The sequence below is a fragment of the Echinops telfairi genome, unplaced genomic scaffold (genome assembly GCF_000313985.2).
Source record: "Echinops telfairi isolate 266 unplaced genomic scaffold, ASM31398v2 ScPeMD7_7469;HRSCAF=8507_1, whole genome shotgun sequence".
NCBI lineage: Eukaryota > Metazoa > Chordata > Mammalia > Afrosoricida > Tenrecidae > Echinops > Echinops telfairi.
Window position 1 is genome coordinate 70,265,837 of NW_022111373.1, and position 21,314 is coordinate 70,287,150.

General features: G+C 42.9%; 2 protein-coding genes across 3 annotated transcripts in view; one reads left to right on the forward strand and one right to left on the reverse strand.

Moving 5' to 3' along the window:
- MSH3 (mutS homolog 3) overlaps window positions 1-665 on the reverse strand; it is a 198,399-nt gene extending 197,734 nt beyond the window's left edge. Inside the window, 1 exon segment of the mRNA XM_045285208.1 lies at window positions 429-665. Within this exon segment, the coding sequence (XP_045141143.1) occupies window positions 429-629 (201 nt within the window). The 5' untranslated portion in view covers window positions 630-665.
- DHFR (dihydrofolate reductase) lies at window positions 481-18,842 on the forward strand. 2 transcript variants are annotated; one of them, XM_045285309.1, is made up of 6 exons: window positions 481-652; window positions 1,248-1,303; window positions 4,434-4,539; window positions 13,705-13,831; window positions 17,322-17,437; window positions 18,014-18,842. In XM_045285309.1, the coding sequence occupies exons 1-6, from the start codon at window positions 642-644 to the stop codon at window positions 18,090-18,092; spliced, it is 495 nt and encodes a 164-aa protein (XP_045141244.1). In that variant the 5' UTR covers window positions 481-641; the 3' UTR covers window positions 18,093-18,842. The 2 variants fall into 2 exon arrangements, with proteins under 2 accessions (XP_045141244.1, XP_004703566.1); XM_004703509.2 differs by lacking the exon at window positions 481-652 and adding an exon at window positions 848-957.
- Window positions 18,843-21,314: the final 2,472 nt, after the last annotated feature.

Genomic DNA, 21,314 nt, shown 5'->3' on the forward strand with positions numbered 1-21,314 from the left:
TGAGGCTTTCTAATACCCGTAAAGAGTTACAGTCCCTGAAACCTACAGGCGCCATTCTACTCAGTCCTATGGGATCACCGTGTGTTGACACCGACTTGATGGCAGTGAGTTTGATTTGGGTTTCATATGACTAAGAGGTACCCTACAGGTCAAAGTAGGGTTGTTTCGAAAGCTCTACTTCTTTTTTTTAATAAACATTTTATTGAGAGCTCTTCTAACAATCCATACATCCATCCCATCAAGTCTGTTTTCACTAGAAACTAAAAACCTTTAACTACTCCAAAATGTTTCTCACCTTTTCCTCCCCGGGCTCCACCCCTTCCCATCCGACCCCCTCAGGCCGCGGTTTCCCTCCATGTCCTCTCCTTCTCCTTCCGGCCCTGCAAGCTCCGCCCCCATGGCCCCGCCCCCTGCTGGACCAAGCTCACCGCGTGAGGCAGCCGTCCGGCTGGGGAAGTGGACGCTGGGGGCGCTGCGGAGTCGGGGTCTGCCTTCTCGGCTGCAACCGTGGGGGAGGAGGTGGACTTCACACTCCCCGCAGATCGGAAGAATCTGCTCAAAACCGCTTGCCTTGCAGGAGCTGGGCCGGCGTCCTCGGCGCCGCCTGAGGCCAGCTTCCGGCGGGACATAGCTGGGCCGGAATGGCAGTCTGGTGGGTAGGGCCGAGCTGAGAGCGCGACCCCGCGGCCACAGTTCCCAGGCGTCCGCGGCCGCGAGCACGCCGCGACCCAGTCGTGCGCCGGGGCGGGGTTAGGGGCGGGGCCTCGCCTGCACAAATCGGACCAAGGGGGCGGGGTGACGGCAATTTCGCGCCAAGCTTCGCGGGAACCCAGGACTCGAGCTGCGCTCTGAGGTGTTCATAGTTGTTCTCATGGCTCCTCCACTAAACTGCATCGCCGCTGTGTCCCCAAATCTGGGCATCGGCAAGAACGGAAACCTCCCCTGGCCCATGCTCAGGTACCTGCCGGGGCGGGGAAACCGTGGCTGGTACCGGGTGGAGACGCGCCTTGCCGACTCGCTGCTGGAGAATCGGAATTATTTTGACCTGAGCCGAGTCGAAGACCCCAGTTGCCTAAACACGACCTGGCCAAGACGCTGGGTCGTTGGTTGCCGACCCAGTCGTGCTGCTCCGAGGCCTCCCCGCAGCTCCCAGGCCGTGGTCGCCCACCCCGTGCACTCTGTCATCACGCATGTTACAGCCTGAGCCCACGGGGAAACGTCTAATGCTGTGTTTCTCTGACTTGCAGGAATGAATTCCAGTATTTCCAGAGAATGACCACGACCACTTCCTCTTCAGTAGAAGGTATTGTGGGTGTTTTAAGGGATTCAGGTTCACCTGGCCCCCAAAGTTCTTGATGGAATAAGTTTGCCAGTGCAAATATTAAATTGGAACGTTTCCTTTGTTAATCTGGAATCTTTTCCCTAGCTGAGATCTGTGTGCAGTTCCCAAGGTTTATTCAAAATTTCATTTTTCCCCCTTGAAATCATATGGGCTTGTTCATAAAATTCAGGTATTGGGCAATAATTGGCATAAAGCCATAAACAATAAAAGAGAGGTCACCCAAAAAGGATGGAGGTGGGGAGGACACTGGGAAGAGGGCTAGAGTTAAAAGGCAACCAGAGGTAAATACTGTTTTATGCACAATCCTGCAATAACTGTGGCCTACAATTAGAAGCGTGGATAAAGGTGCAGCTGAATGGGTGTGAGACAAAACGTGGACATAATAACCATATATATAAATATATATATGTATGTATGTATATATATATACACACACACACACACAGATTGACAGAGGGTATTTGTAACTTTTGCTGCCACTATGTTTATGAATGTGGTAAAGCATTCAGGGGGCAAAGTTCTAAGAACTTCATAACCAAACAGCTTGAGGGAATAAGTCACTGGACCTGAACGATCAGAGCCGTGGTCTGGGGTACATCAAGGTCAGTTGGCATAACATAGTTCACAAAGACAATGTTCTACATCCTACGTCAGTTAGTAGCATGGAGGGCTGTGGAGGGAAAGCATGGGACTCCAAGACTGTTCAGTATTACATCAGTTAGAGACCCTGAAAGTTGAACTCCAAGGCTTTCAGTGTAGCGTCTGAATGACATGAAAAGTCAGGAATGAGAAAAAGTGCCCTGGAGATTGTAGCAGTTTTGAGGTGCCACTCACACATCCAGGACAATCAGCCACTGAAGCAAAGAGGACAACCGAGGAGACAAATGAAGGGAGGGACCCAAACACACCGCCATCAAGTACATTCCCACGCATAGCAAGCCTATAGAGAGGGCTTCTTACAGGAGCACAATAGCTTCATTTTTTCCCAAGAAGCAACTTGGATGTGGGGTTAAGGGGGAGAGGGGACCCCACAAATCATCAGGTCCGGTAGGCGCAATTGTACAGTGATAATAAGTAAATGTTATAGTAAAGTCATAGTGTGAGAGTTAGAGGAGAGATTGGAATAAATGGAGTCAGACACAATTCATGGTAGCATTGTTCACCTCAGCCACGCTTGGTGGTCCTCGGGGTGGAGACCTGGCCACGAGAGCAGGAGCAGCCTCGGGGCCGAGAACCGGGGAGCCTCCTTTCTTTATTGCTAACCACGCATTATATCACTTTAGGGGGACATGATTACAGAATCACGTCACAGGAAGGGGCAGTACAATTGGCATACACATTGTAGGAAGGGGATCTATGATAGATATAAGCGTAACAAGAAGGGATGAGCTAGAGGTGTGCCTATAGGAATGGGAAGGTCTAGGGGTATACATGTGACAAGATGGGCGGACCCTAGATTCATGATGGCAGTCTAATCTTGTTCATCCTTGGGCGGGTTTGACCTCTCTGGTATTTCCTACAAGGAAACAGACAACTACTATCCTTATTAGAAGGGTGTGGGGCCTACTTGTTGTGGGATAAACAGTGGTGTTTGCTTGGTCTAGACAGCTGATAACTCTGGGCCCTACTCATTGTGGGATAAACAGTGGTGTCTGCTTGGTCTAGATAGCTGATAACGCTCAGGGAGAATGACCCCCAATCCACTCCTGATGACCCCCAAGTGTACAGTCATTCTCAAGCAGCTAAGTCTGGTATATATTTGGGGGAGACAGCTTGAGAGAAATCCTTCTGTTTCCCACACTTGGATTTGAACTGCCAACATGGTCTTAGCAATCCAACACTTACCCAGTAGCACCATCAGGGCTCCTTAGGAAGGAGACCCCATGTAAAAGTTGAGAGACAAGTCTAAAAGGGAACAAGAGGTAGAAACAGAAACGATATCAGAAAGGAGCCGAAGGTGCAGCGCTTTGCAGCAGGTCAGAGACAAGGCCCGTTGATTTGGCTCTTTAAATTACTGGTCGAAATAAATAAGAAAGTTCCCAAAGCTAAAGAATTCAAGGTGTGTTCTGGTAATAGGGAAAGAATGTAATTCCCAGCCTTTTTGCCTAGTTTTTAGTAAATACAGTACTTTTTTAATGAATGAACATGTGCCAAATGTGTCATTTCTGTATGTTTCTACCCCTCTCCATGTATGTTTTCAACTGTCTCCATATGTCTCGTGTGTGACGGGGTGTAGAAAGGGCAGGCTAGAGTAAGGTGACCAGATTTAAAGTGGGACACCATTGATGGGTGTGGGGTGTTCTTGATTAAAAATTTGGTCTATATGGACCAAATAGACCGTTCCCTAGCTTGTCGTGCATTCTTTCCAAACATTGGGACTTTTTAAAAACGCCCCAAATCGGGACGTCTGGTCACCTTAGGCCTCTAGCCTAAGGTTATGGTTAGGGTTAGAACTACGTCTAGAACCACTGCTAAGTGTGCTGTCATTGTTAGGTACTGTCGCGTCTATTCCCAGGCATCGTGACCTTACGCCCAACTGAGTGAACCACTGCCCAGCCTTGTGCCATCCTCACAGTTGTTCTTACATTTGAGCCCCTTGTTGCAGCCACTGTGTCAGACCATCTTGTGCAGAGGTCTTCCTTTTCCACTGTCCCTGTACTTTATCAAGCACAATGTCCTTCTCCAGGGACTAGTCTCTCCTGAAAACATGTCCAAATAACTGATATATGTGAGCATATGTAAAATGTAATTTATATAAATTATATATTATAACCTGTACGTGTGCATATAGGAGTCCTGGCTGCATAGTGGTTACGCATAGGGCTGCTAGCCTCGAAGTCAGTAGTTTGAAATCACCAACCGCCCCTAGGGAGAAGGGTGAGGCTTTTTACTCCCCTAAAGAGTTACAGTTTAAGAGATCTTGGTGCGGGGTGGGGGGCACAGTTCTTCCCTGCCTTATCTGGTTTCCATGAGTCAGAATTAACCTGGTGGCAGTGAGTTTAGTTAGCGGTGCATATTCACATAGATTGGGCAGTCTGAAACTGATTTACTTTTCCCAAAGATTATACTTATATTTTTGTGGGTTTTACAGGTAAACAGAATTTGGTGATTATGGGTAGGAAGACCTGGTTCTCCATTCCTGAGAAGAATAGGCCTTTGAAAGATAGGATTAATTTAGTTCTCAGTAGAGAACTCACGTAAGTACTGTCATTTACATTCACTGTAAGACTCGCCTGTGTATGACCCACTGAGGTGGGTGGAAAGAAGCTGTTGATGAAGATACTTCATATCAGTCAAGTGATTACGGGCAATGAATAAGCAGTCATTTCTGCCATATAACAATAACTTTCTCTGGCTCATAACCTTGAAAAGTTAAAGTAAACAATAAAAAGATTGACATGTTTCCTGAAACATTATGCAGTAGACTCAAAATATCAAATGCATGGTATAGTTAATAACTTTGTTTAGTTTCACATCAAAATATCTGTTTGGGGAATTATTCCAAATCAAGATATTATCCTCTCTCTGGGCCCAGTCCTAAATGCAGTAAGATGTACATTATAGGATGGGCTGAACCAGTCAGAATTGTGTACCCTATAATTCTTATTAACCACAACCCTCAAATCACATTGTGTTATCTATCTTGCATCTAGCAGAAGAAAATGTCTAAGTGTTGAAATAGCCCTAAGGCTTCTCAGAGATGAGTTGGCCTCAGGATTTTCCTGCCCTTTCAAGCCTTGGAGTAGACAGTTTCCGATGCCTGGCAATGTAGTTTGGTCAATGTTTCCATGTTATTTACCTGACATACCCTGATTTCTATTTCTTTTTTCCGAAAGAAAAAAAGAGAGAAAGAAACAGGGAAAAAAGCTTGGTTGTAACCCACTAAAATTTCCCCCTGGGTTTCAGGGGAGGGTGGGGTAGAACTTGGGTAGGGTGGGGTAGAACTGAAGTAGACCTTTGGGGCAAGTTTGGAATTGGCCTATGCTATTGTTCTTCCAATTAATATATCATGCTAATATAATCACACCGAAAATACATAATCTTAGGGCCCTGCCTGTTTGAGAACAGTGGTCATATAATTCCTTTGCCATTTGTATTAATCAAGAGGGTAGCTGGGGAAGCAGAACCCTTAGAAGACCTCTACTGACAGATTCATTACAAGGAGTCTGTTTGCACAATATAGGGCCTGGCCGAACAAGGACAGAAATCTGTAGGCTAGAATGTCAAGAAGAGCAGACACAGGCTCACACTGTGTCCACAGGTGGAATTTCTTCAGGGAAACAGCTCTATAAGACCCCTCAGCGGATTGGCTCAGCCCAGCTCAGATTATCTAGAATGCCCCCTACTTAAAGCTACCTGATGGATTTGAAGCACAATTACTTTCTCACGGTACACCTCCATTCATGTTTGAATAACCAGGAACCCCAGCCTAGCTATATCAAAAAAGACTACCATGGGATGAATTGGAAATGAATAACAGGAAGAAACTAAACTGTCAAAAGAGTCAGAGCAAAAAGAAAGTACATCAGACTGCCAAGGCCCAGCAAAGGCGATGTTCAGCGAAAAACGTAACAGCTAGCTGTAAGATCAAAAGGAAAAAAGATAAATCAATACTCTAACTTTACTATGTGAATTAGTAAAAGACGAGCAAACGCAAAGAACCAGAAGACAGGAAATGGATCAGTGCTGAGGTAGAGAAATGAGAGATCAGTGGAAACAAAGTTTGTTTATAAAGATCAATGAAACTTGAGCTAAACTGACAAACCAGAAACCCCAAACTCGCTGTCATTGAGTGGATGCCGCCTCACTGCCACCCGTAGGGCAGGGTGTAGAACTGCCTCTTGAGTTTCTGAAACTGTAACTCTATTGCAGTGGTTCTCAACTGTGGGTCGCGACCCCTTTGGGGGTTGAATGATTCATAACAGTAGCAAAATGACAGTTAAGAAGTAGCAATGAAAATAATGTTATGGTTGGGGGGGTCACTACAACATAAGGAACTGTATTAAAGGAGTGAGGCATTAGGATGGTTGAGAACCACTGCTTTACAGGAAGAGAAAGCCACGGAAGTGGCTGGTGGTTTCAGTCAGCTGACCTTGTGGGTCGCTGTCCAACGCTGCAACCACGACCAGAACTCCTAAACCAAAAGGGACTTCTTAAGAGACCATATGTGAAAGTCAGAAGCCTCACATAGCCTCGGGGGACTCAGGCTCCTAGAAAGCTCTTTCTCCCAAATCCCTCCCCATCTGGCACAGGTGGAAACGTGGAGGAAAGTGTGTCAACATCTGTAAGCGGGTGGCTGGTGGGTGCTGGGAACTAGGTAGATGTGCATCTTGCCGTCTGTCTCACCCCTCATGTTCTCTTGCTCCTGGTTGCTAGGATATTCCGATTCTTTCGTTACTTGGTAGACTGCAAATCCCACAGACTGTCTTGCTATTCCCAGAGCCTCCTTAATTCCATATTCTTGACTATAAAAGTTTATTCATGGCTAGCTTGAGCTAAAACAAATCTCAGTGGGGGAGATATTCACTGGAGCCTGCAATTCATCTCCAAAGATAATTGCTTCTTTATGACCTTGACCCCTCCAAACCACCCCCCAGCGAAGTGTGGCGGAGCCCTGGTGACATGGTGGTTAAGCGCTCAGCTGCTACCCAAGAAACTGACGGTTTTGAGCCTACAAGCCACCCCTGGGGAAGAAGATTTGGCAGCCTGCTTTCTTAAAGATATAGGGCGCCCCACCATGAGTCGGAACGTCTCAGTGGCAGTGAGTTTGGGTTGGTTGGTGGAACGGTTGCTTCTTAGGTGTTTATATGTAACATTTGTTCATGCGGGTCCCTTTTTCTTTTTAAAAAGTAAAAGGCAGAAAACCGTAAGTTTTCATTATGAAGCATGCTGAGAAATAGACATGCTAGGTTGGTTGTAAAGTTTCGGAGTTCATGTTTTGCCCCTCTGCTTTCCTACTGGCCAGCCTACAACACGTACACTGAGCACCGGTGGTATGTCAACAACCACTAGGGCTTAAATAAAAGGTCAAAATGTATCGAGGGCAGCCTTTGAGATGGCCAGGTTTCTCACTCTCCCCTCCCAAAAAGAGGAAGACCCTCACCTAAATGGATTGACACAACTGTTACTGTTAGTCATCGTCAAGTCAATGTTGACTCACAGTGACCTTGCGTGCACTAGCACGTAGCCCCGCCTGGTCCTACCCCATCCGTGCACTAGAACGTAGCCCCGCCTTGTCCTACCCCATCCTCTCAGTTGTCCTCATACTGGAGCCCGTGGTTGCAGCCACCATCAAGCCACCTCCCTTTTTCACTGTCCCTCCATCTCCAGGGACTGATCTCTCCTGAGTACATAAGACTAAGTCTCCTTATCCTTGCTTCTGTGGATCATTCCAGCTGGACTCCCAAGACAGATTTGCCTGTTCTTTTGGCAGGCCACAGTACTTTCAGCATTCTTCGCAAGTACCACAATTCAAATGCTTCACTTCTTCATTCTTCCTTATTCAGTGTCCAAATTTCACATGCATATGAGGTGATGCAAAATACCATGGCTTGGCTCAGGTGTACCCTAACCCTCAAAGTAACCTTGCTTTTTCAATACTTGAAAGAGGTTTGGTGCCATGTGTAGTGTGATCTCTTAACTACTGCTTCCATGAGCATTGATTGTGGATCTAAGCAAGATGAAATCCTTGACAACTTCAATCTTTTCCCCATTTATCTTGATGTTACCTGTTGGTCCAGGTGGGAGGATTTGGGTTTTTCCACTGAGTTGTAACCTATACTGAAGGCTGCAGTCCTTGCCACAGGAGCTACAAGGGTCGGATCTAATGTAACAGTTGTGAGAATGTCCTGTGGGCAAGGCCTGGCCATGGTTCATTCTTGTGTACCTCCGGTCACCGTAAGTCAGAGCCAGCCCAACAGCACCGAACAACACAGCCCAAAATAATCCCAAAATTTATTTTCAGATACTCATTCGGGGTAATTTTCTTAATAAGATAGGGGATAAAGTCCTTTTGGAAAGCTTTCTATGCAAATAAAGTTGTGGCTTTAAAAGAAACGGTTAGCAATCACATATGGAAACCAGGAATTTCCTCAAGTAATTAAGCATAAAGCTATCAGACCCTCGACGGCTATTGAGTCCATTCCGACTCAACGCCCCTGTGTATGGTTTCTGAAACTCTTTCTCCAGAGACTGGATGCAAACAGCATCCTCGCATCTGGAGAAGCAGCTGGTGGGTTTGAACTGTTGACCTCGTGGTTTGTAGCCCGTATATGACCCAAAAATTCCATTCCTAGTTATATACCCAGGAAAATTAAAGACTTCCCACATACATACTTGTACAGAAACGTGTGTAGCGACACTATTCATAATAGCCAAAGAACAGAAGAACCCAAATGTCTGTCAATGGTTGAACACCCCAATAAAATATGATAAAGTCATGCCATGGGATGTTATTATGAATTATAAAAAGGAATTGAAATACTGTCATGCTACAATACCGGACAGGCCTTGAAAGTATGAGTATGAAGTAGAAGAGGCCAAGCACAAAAGGCCAGATGTGGTATAACTGCATTTATATGAAATGCCCAGAATCGGCAGATCCAGAGAGACGGAGTAGGTTAGTGGTTACCAGAGCCTGAGCGTGAGGAGACAGAAATGACTGCTCCTGGGCACGAGGTTTCTCTTGGGGTCCCAGCGATGCTTAGGCAGTGGAAGTGGATGCCTAACTCTGAAGAGTCTCAAAATCCTTTGGCTGAGCGCTGGAGAGTAAATTAATGGTGAGCAATTTATATCTCAGAAAAGCTGTTTTAAAATGTTTGGGTTTTTTTGTTTTTACCACCATGCTGCAGTCTTGAAGGCCCAGAATTGCCTATATACGATGCTGTGATCCATAAAAATATTTAATCTATAAAAGTGACCTACCATTTTCATGGTACATACCATTTTCCCGTCCCACAAGCATTTTCTCCACAATGGTTAAGTCTTCCTCCTCGTCATGCTGCAGTTCCCTCCCCACCCGGCTTAGCAAAGACTAACCTGGCTCACAGGACGCCAGCGAGACCTGACTTTGAAGGTCAGTGGGTCAATTCCAAGCCAGGGTGAAACTACGTGTGTCACAGTAAAACTGCTGGCTGATTGTTATTTTTAATCATTTTTAAGAAGTAGATTACCACCACTTTCCTCTGAGTTGCCTGTGACCTTTCCATTAACATCCAAGTGCATGAACAGTTTGAGCTACATTAGGGATTCCGCCATCCCTGCTACTATAACATCGCCTTACCTCAGCTAATAGCCATTGTTAATGATGGTGTAGTGAATGTGGTAAAATTGGTGTGGTGGTGTCAAATGTCTCCTGACTTTGAGTGGATGGAGAAAGAATAATGAACAGTCTCAGGCTGATTCCCATATACTGGAAGTTAGACATACCTTCAACCACCAGCCTGTTTGCCAAGTCTGTCTGACACCAGCCGTCCCTCCCACAGCATGCTGTACATCTTTGCTGAGTTCAGTAATCATTGCAATGGCCACACACTCTTCAGAGTTGGAATCAACTGGATGGCAGTTAGTGAATTTTGCTTTTCAAATTTTAATGATCTTAGACTTTATAACTACACTATGTCCACCCCCAACTGTAAGTCATCATAGTTTTTCCAGAATCAGTTCTCTCCCTGAATAGTCTGATCCATCCTAGCAACTACAATGTCACGATACCACAGGCGATCCCTTGGCACACTTAACTTTTTGTGGCTTCCATGCCTTTTTTATGAGTCAAAATATATTCTTTGCTCTATCCCAACTCCTTTAATGAAACAAAGGGTAAAATAATTACATGTGTCAAAAAGAGGTAAGAAGAAGCCAAGAGAATTAACAATTTGATTTCTTGAGTGAACAAGAGTTTGTCGTTACTATTAGTTGAAAGACTTGTACTTTTTTAAGCACCAGGCTAAGAACTTGACATTGAATTGTAATCTCTGTTCTGCTCCTAATTATTGTGAAGACAGATTATTGTGTGGTAACTCATTTATAAAATGAATTGCACAACCCCTGTGACAGTGAAGGGTATTGGAGTTGGGAAGACGTGAGACTAGCCAGTGTCAATATTGAAATTAACCTTTTTCCCTGTTAGATTGTGTGTACTGAGTGTGTTCCGTGTATTCACGTGGATTCCAACTCCGAGTGACCCGGCGACGTAGACTAGAAGGAAACACTGCCTGGTCCTGTGCTATCCTCACAACTGTCATGTTTAAGCCTATTGCTACAGTCACTATGTTGGTCCATCTAGAAGTAGTGAGTCTCCTGTACTTCACTGACCCTCTACTTTACCATGCATGTTGTCGTATTCTGGGGACTGGTCCAAACAGGTCATAGGTCCAAAGTACAAAGTCTTGCTATCATCGCTTCTAAGGGATACTATACAGTATTTCCTCCAAGCTAGATTTTCCTGTCTCCTGGAAGTCCATGGTATAGCCGATATTCTTCACCAGCACCATAAATCAAAGGTATAAATTCTTCAGTCTTCTTTATTCACTGTCCAACTTTCACATGGATATGAGTCATTTGAGAGTATCATGGCTTGGGTCAGGTTCACTATATTCCTCAAAGAGACATCTTTGCGTTTTAATACTTTTAAGGGTCTTTTGCAGGGATTTACCTAATAAAGTACATTGTTTGATTTCTTGACATATTTCCATAGGAGCTGATTGTGGATCCAACTAAAATGAAATCCTTGACAATGTGACTCTTTTCAGCTTGCTGGGATGATGCCTATTGATCAAGTAGTGAGGATTTTTACTTTCTGTATGTTGAGGTATAATCCATACTGAAGGCTGTTGTGGGGACCAGCCTCCACAACCCAATAGGTCCTAAGGGGTCATTGTATAATTAAAGGGTGAATTAAAGAAACATCAGATAAAGCTCACCTCATCCCTGGAGACTGGAAACCCACAGAGAGCTAATGTATATTCTGACAGGCTTATAGAGTCATGGGCTAGGAAGCCCCAATAAGCACATAGGTAACCGGAAGGGATGTACTAGGGGCATACATGTGACAGGAAGGCACATACATAACAAGATGGGTGGGTTCTAGAGTTAAGATGGCTACTTAACCTTTGCCATCCCTGAGCAGGCTTGACCTTAGGTGTCCTGAGTTCTTATCCTGGGGAATAATCTAGGATCCTTCTCAGAAGGGAGTGGGCCAGATTTAGGGTGGAGTGATAATAGGTCTGGTTGCTTCCCATGGCAGATAGCCTCTGGACCCACTAGAGAGCAGCCCTGTGCTTAATCGGAACATCTTTCAGCAGCCTAGTCTGGCAGGGAGATTGTGGGGGTGATTTTTAGTCCGCAGAACGTTGGGATTCATCTCCAACTCTCAAATCTGAAGGCCTTCCTCCACCAGTCTACCTCCCAGACACTTAATTCTTAATTATGAGCATAGAGAATTTGTCCAGATACACTCTCTTCCCGGTTCTCAGTTTCTCACAGACTGTAATAGCTAATCTTCATCACTAAGGGCTTTAAGTCCTCTAGACTTTCAGTAATTAAGGTTATGTCATCAGCATTTCATATATTGTTAGTCTTCTTTAAATCCTGATACTGTGTTCCTCATGTAATCCAGTTTCTTGGATTATTTGCTCATCCGAATTGAATAAATATGGTGAAAGTATACAACCTTGACTCACACCTTTCCTGATGGTTCAAAAAGTCCCTAGTGGTCTATGTAAAGGTTCTCTGTGACCACAGTTAAGTGGGCTGTGGAATCCCCATTCTTTGAGATGTGATCCGTAATTTCTTAATGATCCACACAGTCAAATGCTTTTGCAGTCAATAAATACAATCTAGTATTCTTCACTTTCAGCCATTATCCATCCGATATCCTTTAGTCCACATCCTCTTCTGAATCTACCTTGAATTTCTAGCAGTTCTTTGTACGTGTATTGCTATAACCACTTTGAATGATCTTCAGCCAAACTTCTCTTGCATATACTAATGACATTTTTCCATAATGTCAATATTCTCTTGTATCCCCTTTCTTTGGAATGGGGAAAAATATGGATCTCTTCTATTTGATTGGCCAGGGATCTATCTTTCAAATTTCTTGGCTTAGACAAGGATTGTTTCCAGCACTGCATCTATTCGTTGAAACACTTCTGTTGGTATTTCATCAAGTCCTTGAGCCTTGCTCACTGATGTCTTTAGTGCAGCTTCAAGTTCCCTCAGTCGTGTCGCTTCTTAATGATATGCTACTTCCTGAAATGCTTGACTGTCAACCAGATGCTTTTGGTTTGGTGACTGTGTTTCTCTTGATGCCTGCTATATCGTTCAGTATCTGACACATTATTGTTGCTGTGTTAGGTGCTATTGGGTCGATTCTGACTCATAGGCCCCCTGTGTACAGCAGAACGTTAACACTGCCCGGTTCTGTATCAGACTCGGTGTTAGGTTTGAGCCCATTGTTGCAGCCCCTGTGTCAATCCATGTCCAAAGAATCTTTTTCATTGACCTTCCACTTTCCCAAGCATAGTAGCTTTTTTCAGGAACCTTGAGATGAAATTTCACCATCCCCCCCATCTAAGCGATATTCTTGTTCCAAGACAGAAGTGTTTGTCCTTCTTGCAGTCCACTGTAAAGAGGTCTTGGGTGGCAGATTTGCTGCATGCAATACATTGTTTGATTCCCTGACTGCTGCTTCGTGAACATGGATTGTGGATCCAAGCAAGGTGAAATCCTTGACAACCTCAATCCTTTCTCCATTTTATCATGACGTGGTCTACAGGTACAGTGGCGAAGACCTGGTTTCTCTAATTGTGTTGTAGTCCATCCTGAAGGCTGTGCTCTTTGATCTCCATTAGCAAGTGTTTCAAGCAAAGTTGTGTCATCTGCACATCTCAAGTTCTTAATAAGCTTTCCTCCAAACCTAATGCCACATTTTTCTTATAGTCAGGCTTCTCGGATTAATTGCTCAGCCTACAAATTGCATCAGTATGATGAGAGAATACAACCCTGATTCTCACCTTTCCTGATTTTAAACCATAAAGTATTCCTTGTTCTATTCGAACGAATGCCTCTTGGTTTATGTACATGTTCAACATTCGCACAATGAAGTGTTAACCCACTTTATACCCACCCAGCCAGAAACAACTATTGTTCTGTAGGTCCGGTCTAGTATTACATGTGGGTTTTTAATTCATTGTAGACCATAGGCATTCAAATTTGGGTTGAATTATTGGCCATACATGTGTTAAGTGTTTTTATCTGTGTTGTGCAAGAATTCTTATTTATAGTCATTTTAGTTGTATAAGTTTCCTACTATACTAGATTTTAGGAAAAGGATGTTAATTGTTGATCTCTGTTTTCAACTTAAGGGAAACCCCACAAGGAGCTCATTTTCTTGCCAAAAGTCTGGATGGTGCCTTAAAACTCATTGAGCAACCAGAATTAGGAAATAAAGTTGACAAGGTTTGGATCATAGGAGGCAGTTCTGTTTACAAGGTGAGTAGAGGTGTCTGTAAATAGAAGTTTGGTTACTTCCTTTCAGGAGATAGGGCAGAGCCCATTGTCTGAACCTTAAAAGACTCAACTATGAGTAAAGGAAACACATTATCAGTACTGTAAGTGTATTAGTCTGGGTACTTTAGAGAAACAAATCCACAGAAACTCATATATAAGAGAGAGTTTTATATAAAGGTTAAGTGTGCATCAAGAAAACATCCCAACCCAGTGCCAACATTAACCCATATGTCCAACACCAATCCACAAAGTCCTCCTCCATCTCACAAAACAGGCAATGAGGCCGACTGCAGAAGGAAAGCCGAGTCAGTGAATGTGCAAACATCTCAGCGCTGGCAGGGGTCTTCACACGGCTGCTCCTGCACCCAGGGCTGCATCGGGGTAGGTCCGCGTGGCTTCTCCCTGGGGGTGTCTTGCAGAAAGTCAGCCTTGCAAGCTGAAGCAGGGAACTGCTAAGGCAGCTGCACCCTGGTGCAACCACCACAAAGCAAGAGACCGGAGAACTAGAAAGGTGAGGCTCACCAAGCCATTTATCCCTCTGCTCTTCAATTAATCCCACATGTGTTTATCAGCCAGGTTGGCCCAATAAACTAACTAACTCAGTAAGTTAGACATTACTACCTTGAATTTATAAATTTACTGAATAAAAACATAGAGGTTTCTATCCCCACTGGTCTCATTTCAAGGGCCCTTAGTGATGCAGTAGTTACGCACTCAGCTGCTAATCTGCACTTTGAACTCACCAGCATCTCTGAGGGAGAAAAGCCCTGGGGGACAACTAGAGAGATTTCAGACTAGAAAATCCTATGGAACTGTGCTGCTCTGTCAGATAATAGGGTTGCTAGGAGTTGAATAAACTCAATGGCACACAAGAGTAACAACAGTCCAATGTCTTAGGCTGGGTCCTCTAGAGCAGTAAAACCTGTGAAACACACACATATATGTTAGATAGATAGATAGATAGATAGATGCATAGATACATAGATAATTTATCTCTAGGCTTACAAGATCATCAGTTCAAAACCATGAGCCACTCTGAGGGAGGAAAATGAAGCTTCCTACCTGAAAGAGTTAAAAGTCTTAGAAACCCATAGGGGCAGTTCTGGCCTGTCTCAGGATCGCTATGAGTTGGAACCAATTTGGTAGCACTGAATTTGGAGTTTGGGGATATATTTTGGAAGCAAGCCACACTCCAGAGGAAACTCTCTCTCATTTGATTGCTGCTCGTAGCAGATCTTTTCACAGAAATGATTGCATTGGTCATATCTTATCGGTACCACATCCTAATTGTCAAACCACTGAGAATCATAGCCCAGCCAAGTTAGATTGTCAATCTAACAATCACAGATCAGTTTTAAAGTCAAAAACACTTAGTTTCCAACCTAAAGACTATCCTAAATTTTTTTCCTGTTAATCATATTTCTACTGGACTGCTTTCTACTTCCTAGATAACTGAATTGTCCTTTTCTTTAAGGTAAGTATACCTCTTACTGAGAAAGAGATGGCACTGACAATGTATATGAATTGTTAAAATAATAAAGTTTTCTCCAACTATTTACGCATGATGTGAGGACACAGGGAAGGATCATATGATTTCCTATCATAAGGGAAATTGATATATAATACAATATATTCTTTTTTCTTTAATACCAAATGACTTCCAGGTTTAAAGACTTTTAAGGATTATAAGTAGAATTCTTTGACTCTTGAAACACAAATGAAAAAATAACAAGTATAAGGAGGAAAAAAATGTCAACCTCTGCCCATTGGGGAGTGGTGGTTACTTAACATATTGAAATTGTTTTAGAAAGAAGAGATCCCACATGGCCCTACATGAAATTATAAAAACTCCATTTCTTAGCTTTCTGTTTCTACAACCCCTCATTCTCCTCATGGGTAATGTGGAAAATGGACACTTTCCATTGCTCCTTTGAACCAAGTATAAATTCCTAAGAAAACGAGCCCTTTTGTTTTTCCCTTACTACATTATGAATGATTCAGTATCAATTTCACTTGAAAATGTATCCTTTAAGCAATGTAAGTGCTTAAATATATTTCTATAATTTGGTTTATATGTAAAAAATAATAAAGTATGACAATGATTAGTTTGCACACAGCTCACATTACAAGAGCTTGTAGTTCATTCAGATGTTACTGGTCCCACATCTGGCAGACCTCTCTATCTTTGTAAGTACCATTTCATTGGATCACTGCTAGACCAGTCCTTGTGCAGTGGAGCCCTGTGGTCCAGTGAGCAAGTGCTCTGCTTGTGACTTAAAAGCTGGATATTAGAACCCACCAGCAACCCCGTGGGAGAAAGATGTAGCAGTCTTTAAGGATACATATAACCTTGAAAATGCCATCGGCAGTTCTGCACTGTCCTGTACATTTGTTATGAGTCAAAATCAATTCTACCACAGATTAGACTTTTTGGTTATGGTTGCTTTTGCCTATGAAAGTAAACTGTATAGCCCACAGTCAAAATTATCTGACCCCTCACAGAAACATTTACATTTTTCTGCCTTTTACTATCAACTTACATACAGAACTTCAAACACTGTAATGGTTAGTCCTGTTCGGCTTTTGTAATTTTTGTTACTGTAAGAAATGGTAGCATATAAACTTATTTGTTTAGAACAAGAAGATAAAGGATCTAATGTGAGCTATACTATTAAAAATAAAAAGGAACACTTAGCCCATGTCTTTGTTTGGATTTTATGGATAGCAGACTCCTAGAAGTAATTTTTCCTCTCTAAGCTCTTTGAAGATCAAGAGTTGCTGCTTTTTCTTTTTTCAGAGCTACCTCTAGGACTCATGACTTTTTACTAGAATTTTAATGTATTGGTCCCAAAATCTTTTTTTTTTTTCTGTAGAAACTACCAGCAGTACTTTAGGCAGTAAGTTATAACACTCATTAATAACCCAAGGCCAAGTGCAATCATTAGCAACAAGAAGCAGAATAAATTACCCACTGACATTGTAGCCATCACCTGAGCGATGGAAACATTACAGCGTCTGAGATGAATGTACTGAGTGCGCCCGAGGGGTTTTCCTGAGCCAGCGCTTCATGAAAGTATACTCTTGTGTCATTTGCATAAAATGTATACTCCATGTATACATGTGTAAGGTTTTCTGTGGAGTGCAATCAGATAATTTGAGATTCGTAAGACAACCAAATTTATGGTAGGGTAAATTTAAATATATAAAGAGTTCTTACCAGCAAACTAGTGGCCAGAGTAGATTAAAATTCACACTTGTAAGTATTCATGGTGCTCAGTGGTACTCCCGACATGACAGGAGCACACTCGTCAAATGAAGCCATACGATTTTTAATCCACAGGCTTTGCAAAGAGCAAGTTACATAGCATATCTTTTCATTACCTACCCTAAACTTGATTGTCTAATTTAAAAAACCGACTTCTTTTGATACAGCCTAAATAAGGAAATTGATAACTTTTGTTTTATTTCAAAGGAAGCCATGGACCAACCAGGTCATGTTAGACTGTTCTTGACAAGGATCCTGCAGGAATTTGAAAGTGACACATTTTTTCCTGAAATTGATTTAGAGAAATACAAACTTCTCCCAGCGTAAGTAAGATGTCCTTAATTAATCTGGAGCATTTCTTTAGATCTCCCACTTAGGAACTGTAGAAAGATCGGGTCTCCCCGGGTTGAATTCATGTTGCCTTAAAGCCACAGGAAGCACAGCATGCGCTTGTGGGTGAGACGGGCAAGGGCTGTGTTCTCCTTTTCTTTTGCTCACATGAAAATTTCATACCAAGAACTTGGAAAGGTTGTTAAGAAATTTCATGTTAGCGGGATGATAAGAGTGGAGAGACACAGGACACGCTGTCAGCAGAAGTTAGTTTGGGTAGAAAGATTGGGAGCTAGAACAGAAATTATACTTTTGATTTTCTAGTCTTCTGTATAGCTTGAAATTTTCCTTACAAACTTCATAGCATATTGACACATTTACCCAAGTTAACACCATAGTGAAGCAAAACTTTCATTCACTTTGTACACTGTTGGTGCCTTTGAGCTGAGAGGTAGGAAAGCTAGATTTTTCTATAACTCATGAGTCGTCATCTGCTCGATGGCCGTGAGTTTGGTTTGTTTGTTTTTTCACTGACATGTTATTTGACTGAGTACATTTTTCTTTTACAGGTTCCCAGGTGTTCTTCCTGATGTCCAGGAAGAAAAAGGCATTAAGTACAAATTTGAAGTGTATGAAAAGAATGACTAACATGAAGGCATTTTCTCGTTTACTTCAAGTTGCTCTCGAAAGAATTAAGTATTTTAACATCAGGAAAAGAGACTTTGTTGGCTTCAGATCTGTGGATAATTATTTCTCAGTGGTGATTTTTATTTTTTTAATTTTGTTTTTCCTTCATTAGTCCTAAGTAGACTATATCACACACGACTTGTGAAACATTTCTTACTCTAACTATATAAATCCCTCATGGTCCAGGGTTGGGTCTACACCTGCCCACACTGACATACTGCCCGGACAGCGTGTGTGAGAGCCCCTGACAGCGTGAGTTGAAAGGAGGCCCATAGAGATGGGAGCTAGACAGAGAAACAGAGCGGTGCAAATCCATGAAGCACAGCACAACTACAGGTTCTAATTCAGATGAAAATTTTATCAAAGGCTATAAGTATTCTGAGTATATCAGATTCTGATTTAAAAGTCTGTTCCCTCAGAGCAGGGGGTCAGTGAGCTGAGAAGTCTGGTTATGCAGTAAAGATGGTGAGAGGTGGGTAAAAGACTAACTTTTGATGGGTAAAAGTGAAGAAAAGGCCCGAGACCCCTGAAGTATGGTTTCCACTCTTCAGTGAAGCTCCATGGGACAGTGCAATGGAGAGTGCTCTGGTTAAAGCAATCTAATAGCAAGCAGAGTGACAAAAATTCAAAGTTCAAAGATATTATAAATTACAAATGAATATTCCTAGAAACCCAAATTAGTGAATGAGAAAATAAACTTCACAAAATTAAGTATTGAGAACGTATCTTTTATCTATTATGTTGGCAAAGATTATTAGAGTATACAAAGAATTTTCTGTATTGTAAGTTACAACCATTTTAAAGTACAAAATTAATAATAGCAATTAAAATTCAGGATGTTCTAGTTTTACACCCAGAAATTTTACTTCTAGGAATTAATTCTGAACAAATAGGAATGACAAACCACGCCAAAACAATGGTGCCTTGAGTATACCCAGAAGTACTGCTGTCTGGAGTTTCTGGAGCTGAACACTCAACTAATCAATACATAGAAATTGATACATATTCCAACTAATTATTGTTCTTGTTAGATGCCTTCAAGTTGGTTCTCACAGCAACCTACACAATGACAGAGTGAAATACCACTTGGTCCAGAGCTGTCCTCACATTATTGTGCTTCCGTCCACTGTTGCAGCCACTGTGTGAGCCATCTCCTTGAGAGCCTTCCCCTTTGACTGCCCCCTCACTTTACTGAGCATGATGTCCTTCTCCCGGGACTGGTCTCTCCAGACAACATGTCCAAAGTACATGAGACAAAGTCTCACCATCTGGCCATACCTCTTCCAAGACAGATCTGTTTTGGCAGTCCATGGTACTTTCAATATTCGTCTCCAGGACCACCGTTCGAATGCATCCATCCTTTGGTCTTCTTATTCAGTGTCCAACTACCACATGCCTTTGAGGCCATTGAAATAACATGGTGTGGGGTAGGTACAGTACAGTCTTTAAAGTGACGTCCTTGCCCTTCAACACTCCAGAGGTCTTGTGTAACAGATTTGCCCAATGCAGTAGATCATTTGATTTCTTGACTACCAACTCCCTGACCTTTGATTGTGGATACAAGCAAATTGAAATCCTTAACACCTTCGATCTTTTTCTGTTTCTAGGATGACGTTACTTATTCAGTTGTAATTCAAACTGAAGGCTAGTTCTTGGGGTCCCTCAATAAGTGCCTCAAGCTCTCCTTGCTTTCAGCAAGCAAGGTTGTGTCACCTGAATATCGCAAGCTGTAAATGAGCCTGCCTTCCATCCTAAAGCTATATTCTTCTGCATATAGCCTAGCTGCTCAGCATACAAATTGAATAAAAAATACTAATAGTAAAAGGATACTAATAGTTAGAATTATGTAAATAAAGACCACAGTGATCAGGTATGGCATTCTCATAGAGAACCCAGACCTTCTCCCGTGGAGCTGCTGGTGGTTTCCAACTGCAGACCACAGCCCAGTGTATAACGGCTACACACGGGGCTCCCAAATCAGACTTCAACATGTTGGCAATACTTATGGCTCAAGAAGCACATACTCTTCAACCCAACAGCGCCACTCCTGGGTAAGAAAGAAAAATACATGTGCACACCAGCTGCTCTCAAAGGGATCAGATAAGAAAGTCCTGGAGAATGAGTTAAGATGTATAACAAAACTCATAAGAAATGACCAGCTTACTCAGGAAGCCCTGAGACCAGTCCTTGGCCACCCTTATAGCCAGGAACTGAATTCACACACATGACTGAATTTTCCACCAAAAGAATAAGGTCTGTAAGGCGAACAATAGCACTAGTGAGGTTCGCACACCTTAGAATCCTCAACCAGTTGAACTTAAAAGGGCAGCATTGACCCAAGGACAAAGTTCAGAAGGGTCAGGAAAGGGGAATAGAAACAGGAAATGTGCAGTGAGTGGTGTTACGCTGGGCTTGAAGGGAATGCGGTGAGACAAATTGCTAATGAATTGTTGAATGTGAAACTAGTGATCTCTGTAACCACCCGATTAGCAATAAAAGGTTTTTAAAAGTCAATGATAAAACACACTTCTTTTAAAAAAAAATTATGTGTACTAGGACATTTATAGAACAATGTTGCAACTTGTTTGAAATAGTGCAACATTGAAAACAACTTGGAAATCCAGTAACAGGAAAATAGGCATATGACTATCTTTGATTGGATTCCCAAAAAAAGTAGAACCCGGACTAGAATTTACAGCTGGTTGAGATAGGGTAGACACATGAGAACTAAGGTCAGAGCCTGGATAACCGACTTAATCCTGCTAATACATGAAGGGGGAGGAAGGCACGCATCTTCACCTGGTGATGCTGTGAGTTAAGCATTGGCTGCTAACCTAACGCTTGGTGTTTCAAACCCATCAGCCAGTTGGTCGGTGATCATTGATTGAGAACCATTCCCAAGCTTTTCGACTGCCAGGCCTGCCTTGAACCCACTCTACCAGCTAGAGAAGCTCTCTGCAGGAAGAAGTACCTGCAGGGCACCTGGCATGCACAGGATCAGTGATTGCTGATGAGAATCGGGCAGGGCACTAATAACATTTGCCATCCCTTCAATGGAGTCCCTGGGTGGTGCATTTGTTTAACACTCCTGGCTGCTGTCCACAGGTGGGCAGTTCAAATCCACCCAAAGGTACCTCGGAAAAAAAGACTTGAGAGCTGCTGAAAACTCACCACTGAAAACCC